The following is an 8,454-nucleotide window of genomic DNA, read 5'->3' as shown; positions in this document are numbered from 1 at the left end:
CGCACGTTGATAAATTCTTGTGTATACGGGTTGTGCGCCACCATCATCTGGTCAATTGTTTCCATGGCGGCACGATCGAGGCCTTGCGTCATGTTCATACGGCTTCGCACACGTGCATCCATATCTGGATCGTTAAAGTAAACTTGGGCATACATGGAGCGACCGAAGGTAGGAGGTAGTAACGACCCCATGCGATGACACACTGACCCTTGTACCCGGAAGTTGTAGACACCATTCCGTGTCACGCTTTCGTCGACGTTGAGAGGCCGAGACCGCGAAGCTCCCATGGACGTAAATGCGAATACGTTGTTGTAGGCTCGGATTGACCGCATGAAGGTCGGGTTTTCGAAAAGTGATAGTAGAGCATTAGGTGCTGTTCGCGAAGATGGAACAAACACCAGTCCGTTACGACAGCAGCATCCGTCTGTCTCTTTGGGAAACTTCCAAGCGTTACAGTAGTGACAAACCCGCTCCTTCTCTCGGTTGTCATCCATGTAACGCGTAAAGTAGTGACGACCCCCGGAAACTGTGGAAGGGTCAAAACTTTCGTGGTGTGCGAGGCCCTTCTTATACTGCCGAGACCGCCGGCGAAACCGCTCTTGCTCTTTTCGCTGATCCCTTTGTTCTTTCGGCATCGCTTCTCTTCGAGCTCTCTACAGCTGAACTGGATACTCTTATCAGTCCTGATTCAGATGCGGCGTGAGCTCTCAGCCAAGTCGAGCTGCTCCAACTTCTGGATTGCCTTGCGATAGCGTGCCTCTGCTTTACGAAGCTTTGCTTACGGAGCTGCCTATCTTTCCTCGGTTCCAGTTGCGTGGGCGAAGCATTCTCCTGCCGTGCTCGTTTGTACGCGCTCATCTAAATCCTCGCGGGTAATTCTAATAATTAGACACAGTTAGTCGAGTTAATTCTGCGCCAAAGCCCGCTACACAGTAGTTGGGAACCTTTTTCTTTTCCTCTGGGCTCTTGCCATGTCCTTCTATCTTGAAAGCGTCTGTCGCCTGATTAAAATGGAAAATAATTACATGGGCGGTTAGACTCGAAAGTTTAAGTGCACTGGGAGCTATTCTACAGCTATTTTATAATATAAGCACCAGAACATGGACACGGTAGCTTAAGCAACGTGGTATTCGAATAGAACCCCGAACTTTCCTTTCCAGTACTAATCCAGAAGCCCTCTGTGAATAGAACACATCACTGTCATTTCCATCCCGGCTCCTCGGATTCCAAACAACTTAGGGGTATCGTCACTCCAGGCGGCTTGCTGGTCCAGTCAGCTTTTGCTTAGGCCCTTCCCTTGGCCGACGTGTTACAGCCCTCAGCTCACGTTCCGCGGGTCCAAATTACCTTGCACCGCTGTGGACCAAGCAGCTGTACATGGTAATTCAGACGCCGCATCGCGTTGTTGCCTCTTGGGTACGTCAAAGCTGTTGCCTCATCCCTGTTGAGTGGTTGCCCAGGTCTGTTCGATACCGTCCAGCCCTTCAGGTCATGTCAGTAGTATGCGCAGGGTGTCCGAGAACGACCCAGCCCCTCACGGGGCTCACACAGTTCCGAAAATGCTCTAAAACTGTCTATTCTGATGCTATGCTATTTAAGTGTACAGGCGCGGGGCTCACTCGTGCTCTTAAAGTGTTTTTTTTGTCTTGATCTCTTGTTCTTGAGCTGTCCTTGCACTTGGTCTTGGGCTCCTTGCTCTTGTGAGACCGACTGCTGCATTCCTTTCCGTCCCGCCAGAAGTGCTCTCGCAAAGTGTGTTTTGATGTGGGAGCTCACACTTTAAGAGCACCTATGTATTGCGGGGCTGTAACGACTCTTCCGCACGTGGCTGCAACTTCGGTTTGGCCAATTGGCAGCACGCACCACTCGCTTTTGGAGCGTGGACACTCGCGGTGGGTTTAGGACCCCTAGGCGCGTGCATGGTGGTAGACGTTCCCAGTCACACCCACCCCAACCTGATTGCTATCGCTACCAACTGCCATACCACTTTGGAGTCTCGGGCAAGCCTCAGACTGTATCCTGAGAGATCTCTCTTGAATATATAGTAGTACAAGGAGCCCCACGCCCGTACATACATGCATATACATCTAAAACTACCCTACTGCTATTATACAGCCAGCGCACCTTGTCCTCTTCGCGCCGTCGCTCAAAATCCAATTTTGTGTTTTGAATAAAAAATGAGTCGGATAATACTGCCCAATCAGGGCGCGAGTTAATTGTGTCCGCGTTTTTGCCATAATTGTAATTTAGGCATAGTTAAGTCAAGTCAGAAAGATAGGCGCGGGTGGTACGATGGGAGAAAACTGTATTAGACAGGCCGGGTGTAGCCATGCGAAAAGGCAGGAAAAAGCAGCAAGACGGGGAATGCGACGGACAGACGGACGGACAGACCGACAGGCTAGAAGGTTAGAAGTGGGGAGACTAGCGGTCTGGGCGTCCGCTCCGCGGACGCTAGGGCATGGTTGGTTGGTGTAGTGTGGGCTGACCGCCTCCGCTGCGCTGCGGCGGATTAAAGAACATTTCGAAATCTAAGCTAAATGTATTAAATGCATTACGTGACCTACCAAGTCCGCGTTCCAAAGATCTCCCTGTACACAATATTGTTGGTGTGTACGTTCCCGTCCTCATCGATGGCCTCTGGATCCACAGCAATCTTGATCGCCTTCCTTGAAGTCACTCTCGACAACGCCACATAAAGCTGCCCATGTGCGAAGACCGGTGATTCCAAGTAGATACCCACGTGGTGAATCGATTGTCCTTGGGCCTTGTTGATAGTCATGGCAAACGCTGGAACCACGGGGAACTGCTTACGCTTGAGTTTGAACGGGAACTCCTGGTCATCGTCCTCACTGTAAAAGACGATCCGAGGAATGAACACCTTCTTACCCTTGAACGGCCCGGACATAATGCTGGCCTCGATGCTTCTCGCGCGCAGTGACACAACCCGAAGCCGCGTTCCGTTGCAAAGTCATGCGTCGCTATTCAGGTTTCTAATCATGATGATAGGTGTTCCAACCTTCAGAACAATCCTGTGCGGAGGGAATGCGGGGGAATGCGACGGACAGACGGACGGACAGCCGACAGGCTAGAAGGTTAGAAGCGGAGCGATTTTCACAATATTAGCTTCACGTTACATGTACAGTATTGCACCCCGTTTTCGCGCCCTTGGACCTTTGATAAACTTCCGAATGTGATGATCTTTAGTCCAAATAAACCATGCTAAAATCTGATTTATTTTTAAATCCTATAAGGTCCACCCCCGCGAAAACGGGGTGCAGTACTGCCATTGTTGTTGTCCTTTCTGTGGGTATAAATGATATTTTCCCGAAGGTTAGAGCGGAGCGATTGGTAAGCTGAAGCAGGTAAACGTACATGTACCTTAGTGGAGAAAGACTTGTCAATTGACAAAATGGATGCAACACGTACCACCACATGGCGCAATGTACCGTTGGCGGACGCGTCCGGCTCGCTGACACCCGGCGGCGCACTGGTACTGGAGCAGGAGTTGAATGAGGAACGTTTAGCCGTCGTCATTCTTCTAGGTCCACCGTCGACCCGAGCAGCGAGGGGCGAACTGATGGCTAAAGTTCTGGGAGAGGAGGAAGCAGCTCTCTCTGCGAGTAATGAGTCTCTGTTGTTGCTGGCCAGTGTCAAGTATCTAGAAGGGGATTTACATGTGTTGGTGATGGATGTTAATACGACGGAGGACGGTTCATCCTCAGGTCTTGATCAGCTCGTCGGCGCTTTCTGCGCGCTCTCGTCGCTAGTGATTTCGTCCTACGACGAGATCGGGTCCACGCACTGCCTCATGCCGTCGTTGCCGCAGTTCCAGTCATTGTTTCGGACGCTAATGAGAGAGTTTGTAACAATGGAAGTGTTCGAAATGCTGCCCAAGATGCTGAACATCGACTGGTCTCCAAGTCGCTCGCTAGTAGACAAGCTGGCAGACGCTGAGACGGAGGGGAAAGCAAATAGCGCTGAAGCACTCGAGAGTCTCCTTAGATTCAAGAAAATGGGGATATTCTACCCTGGCAGTATTGCAGAGATGAGTTTTGACGACTTCTGTGGGACACACGCGACAGTCAAATTGTTATTTGGGCTGGAGATGACGGGCGAGATGCTGAGCTCGCTTCTGCGCAATCTGTCAATTCAGGTGATAGAACAAAACCCGCTGGACTTTGGAACGGCTTGGGACGACTTTGCGGGGGACAAGTGTCGAGTACTGGCTGAGGACGCGTTGAACACGTATGTAGACTGTGTGCATCCAGCTGTGTTAGAGCATCCACCCATGGAGCTGGATGCATTCAAGCAACTGCACGAAGAGATTTGGCGTCTCAGCATGGACGTCTACCATTCAGCGAGTAAGTACAAGTCGTCAAGGCATCGCACTGTTCGCACGAAACTCAAAGCAGATATCCGCGCTCACTACGCGACTGAGTTGAGTACTCTCACGCAAAAGTCACACGTGTACTGCGAGGAGCTACGACAAAATTTGTGGACAGAACTCTATGCACGTGCCACATATATACGTGGCGGTGGAACATTTACTGCATTGTTGGATGCAATCCAAGAATTTGACAAGCAGTATAACGAGAAAGCGCTTGGTCCCGAGAAGGCTCGGGTACTTCGCGACTTTTACCAGCACGAGGCAATTCAAGCTTTCCGTCAACTTGAAAATGTGGTGACTCAACAGCTTAGTGAGTCTCGCTTGGAAGAGCTGCGGCTTCACCTTCAGAAAGAATTTGCAGATAAGAAGGAGGCTCTTGTAGAGCACTTTAAGCAAGAAGAAGCCCAGCTGCGCGCTGGAATGGCGCGTGAAATGGAGACGATGCAAAAGATGCATGAAGCGAAGGCTGCCCGTGTGAAAATCGATGGAAGTGAAGCCATAAGGCTTCGAGAGGAGCTAAACGACCAAAAACGTCAAAATGCCAAGCTGCAAGAGAAAGCAATTGTTCTAGAGCACTCCCAGCAGGATGCAATAAATCAAAAGGGGGTGCTTGCAGCAAAAGTGGAAGAGCTGGAAGTTGTATTACGGCGCGAGATGGATAACCGTACCGAGTTAGTGGATACGCTGGCGTTGACTATCAAAACCGCAGAGGAGAAGGAGAAAGCACTCAACGAGAAAATTGCCGAGCTGCAGCTAGAGTTGGGCGAGAAAACCTTCCGAATTGAGTGTGAACTGCAGGAACTGACGCATCAACTGCGAAAGACAAACGAGGTAAGATAATTGCTCTCGGGTTTAGTTGTGATATCAACCAGTCGCTAATGTATTTTTACTCGAACGGATCTTGCAGGAAAAGGAGGAGCTGCAAAAGAAGCTCAATGATTTTTTTCTGAAGGTGACGGCGCTACCGGAGGCTCTCCAACAGCATTTCTTCTGTATGGAGAATTGTGGTCAAGTCGATTTTGCAGACGCCCTAGCGAGCTACATGAGCTGATAGAGAATACATGCGGCAGTCCGCATCCGATAGTTGTTATCGATGTCTGCATCGGGGCCGATGGATTTAACTACGTTATTCGAAGACAGTCTGAAAATTGAGGGATATCTTTGTCTTCTGGTTGAAATAATCGCACTAGTGGAACTTGGTGGGCTTCCTGAAACGTTAGTGCGTCCAGCATAACTCTGGCCGAATTGGACACTGTATCTCTCCGCCGATTCACAATAATTTTGCACAGGTAAAGACATCTAGCCCAGTTCATGACGTCGTTTCTAAGGAATTGTTACTGTATTCATTACCTGACAGAAATGTGTGTACATCGCTTCAAGACCGCGTCGAAGACATCAACTGGATGTTGCTCTTGCATCTTGTAGTAGATTTGAACAAGCACGTGTGCATCGAGAGCGGCGTAATGGAGTTGAGCTTGCGTAAGTGGGCGCCGTTCCCAGTTTGACATTCGCGCACGCTTATCTAAAGGCAGACCTAGATAAGTTGCTGCAATCGCTGCCAAACCCAAACGCGAGGAGTTTGCACTGGCATCATTTTCACTGGCCTTGCTACGCGTGTGCTTCCATTTTCTGGACCTAGTCTCAGTTCCTGTTGCCTCGCTGTTTGCCACCAAAGTGTTGGCATTGCTGCTACTACCGTCGCCACCCTTAACTTCGACTTTAGTTCCTTTCTGCGTGGGAAGCTTTCGCGTGACAGCTTGCAGATCAACCAGCATTGACATTACGTTCTCAGCGGTGTAGTTTCCGGTTAAAAATGAACGCAGAGCCTTCACGTCACCTCTCGTATCAAAGCCTAACTTGATCACGGATTCCGATTGAAAAAGCGGGAGTAAAATATTTCCATGCTCAATCAAGGCCACCACATCCACGACAAACGCCTTCTCACGAGATGCTAGTTGGAGAAGTGCACACTTCGCAGCAGTCCCTTCCGAAGAAGCTACCTCATGCACTGCTTTCCACTCCGAGTCAAAACCAATAGCTGGCTGCTCGATAAGGTGACCTACACATTGCTGCAATGCCGTTGGAGTATCCACAAAGACAATATTGGCTTCACCGATGGCATCAACCACTGACAGACACGAGTCAAGTGGAGGCAGATCGGCTTGGTTTTTAAAAGCCTTGCCGTCTTCTGCACTCGTATCCACTTCGGGAAATAAGTACGCAAGACCCGCCTGAAAAATAAACTGCTTAGTGGCAGCATTTCCCGCGCCGGCATGTCGGATGATCATTTTACACGCGTACAATTTCAGATCTTCGGAGCCCTCGACGAACTGCAGGGCCTGTTCGTACTCTTTCGAGTAGACAAGGAACCTTAGCGTAGCCTTCTGTCGACTGTTTACAAAAGCAAACAACTCGTTGTTGAATAAGTATCAATTTAGTTAAGACTCCAGCACGTTGAGCGCCGTACCGTTCGAAGTAGACTGGAAAGGCGCTGGCCTTCAGCTTGAACAATGAAAGTCTCTTCTTGATCACTTTATCCTGCACATTACCGTCGATCAACATCTGGACGAATCTCTTCTGGGTTTCTCTGTGGTTTTTGGCGAACATGTCACCCGTGCGGAAATCCTTTTGCTTCATGACAGCCTCCAGAACAACGTCGGTCGGCAAGAGGTACTTCATTTTCAGACAATCCATGAAGTGCGCAGCCAGCCCCACGCGGGTCTTGAGAAGTAGCGAGCAGAAGGATGTGAGCGTCTCCACGTCTACGCGGTAGGCGAGGGCGAAATCGGCCACGAAGGGCATGCGCGAGCGTTTGAAGGCCGGCAGCATGGAACCAGCCAGTAGACTGTCAGCCGGAGAGATCTGTGGATCCTTACAAAGCTTAATGCAAGCCACAGCGGTTTCGGCCCACTGCGATATGTGGGCTACCTGCTTGTCCGGTAGCTGGCCGTAGCGATCGACACACTGTAGGAAGAACGAAGGTGCATGAGGCACAGATGAGAACGCTAGCGACAGCTCCGCCTGCAACTTCGCCGAGTCCCACTCGCGCATTTGTTGCATGGCGTCCAGCACTCGCATCTGCTCGAACAATTCAGCTAGCGACTCCTGTGGCTCAGGAGCTGCTGCAACGCCATCAAATTGATCCGACATCTTCGCCCACAAGTCTTTTAAGAACTTCATTTCAAAATTTAGGACTTGTACCAAATGGACGGTAATAACCTCAAAACAAATATATAAAATCTAAATTTAGATGTTGTGGGCCACACACTAAACGTTTTTATGCAAACTAAAGGAAGGTTGTGACGGGGTCACACAGCACCTTGCGCTAGAGGAAGTTAGCTTCCGAGAGCTTACAAACTCTCAGTGAACGGCAGTTCACAGGTCCCCTTTTATCGAAAAGGGAGCGAAGTGACCTATTTAAGGTAGAAAGTAAACTGAGTATATTTAGAGGTAGATATAGCTTGGGTTTAATACAAACTATAAGTCACCTATAGAAAAGCAATGTCATCAGCCAGTGGTTGGCTTTGGACGACCTTGGTACCTTGTACCAAATAATTCGAAGTATGACGTGTCACACCTCATGTAACTAGGGGTACACTTAGGGCTACGCACCCCGTTACAAAGGTGGTGAGGAGCGACGACGGCGGCGGCGACGAAAAGAGGAACGGCAGCAAGGCCAGAAAGGAGAGCAAGGATGGAAGGAGCAAGGGGGACAGCAGCAGCGGGCGGAGCCTTAAGGGCTGTGGCGGCTTGCATGGCAGGGCGGGCGGCAGGCTGCTCGTTGGGTGCGTGCCTGGAGGTGGCGCTCCGGACTCCGGCTGTACCGTCGAGCCATCTACCATCAGTGTGGTGTAGCGGGATCAGCAAAATCTGCGAGATTGCCAGATCCAACTTACCAACTGCGCCCAGACACCGACTAACGGAGGGGGTCCACCGATGATCCGTGTTCTGCTGAACTTTTCTCACCTTGTGTACCCGTCGGTAGGGCGGGATCTTGCTCTCTCGGTAACTTCCGAAAAGTTCAAGTGGTGAAGCTTGAGTGTCCTTGGCGAGACGTGGGGATGGGG

At 50.3% G+C, this 8,454-nt stretch overlaps 2 protein-coding genes across 2 annotated transcripts; one reads left to right on the top strand and one right to left on the bottom strand.

Annotated features, from left to right (window-relative positions):
* Positions 1 to 3,409: 3,409 nt before the first annotated feature.
* On the top strand, positions 3,410 to 5,471 carry PITG_19693 (uncharacterized protein; the record flags this gene model as incomplete). The annotated part of the gene is made up of 3 exons (XM_002895978.1): positions 3,410 to 5,218; positions 5,295 to 5,379; positions 5,458 to 5,471. The coding sequence occupies 3 exons, from the start codon at positions 3,410 to 3,412 to the stop codon at positions 5,469 to 5,471; spliced, it is 1,908 nt and encodes a 635-aa protein (XP_002896024.1).
* A 262-nt stretch (positions 5,472 to 5,733) lies between these two features.
* PITG_19692 (uncharacterized protein) lies at positions 5,734 to 7,537 on the bottom strand (the record flags this gene model as incomplete). The annotated part of the gene is made up of 2 exons (XM_002895977.1): positions 5,734 to 6,778; positions 6,855 to 7,537. The coding sequence occupies 2 exons, from the start codon at positions 7,535 to 7,537 to the stop codon at positions 5,734 to 5,736; spliced, it is 1,728 nt and encodes a 575-aa protein (XP_002896023.1).
* Between the last annotated feature and the right edge of the window lie 917 nt (positions 7,538 to 8,454).

Source organism: Phytophthora infestans, genomic scaffold (assembly GCF_000142945.1).
Source record: "Phytophthora infestans T30-4 supercont1.114 genomic scaffold, whole genome shotgun sequence".
Taxonomy (NCBI): Eukaryota; Oomycota; class Peronosporomycetes; order Peronosporales; family Peronosporaceae; genus Phytophthora; species Phytophthora infestans.
This window is presented reverse-complemented; position numbering and strand designations above follow the sequence as displayed.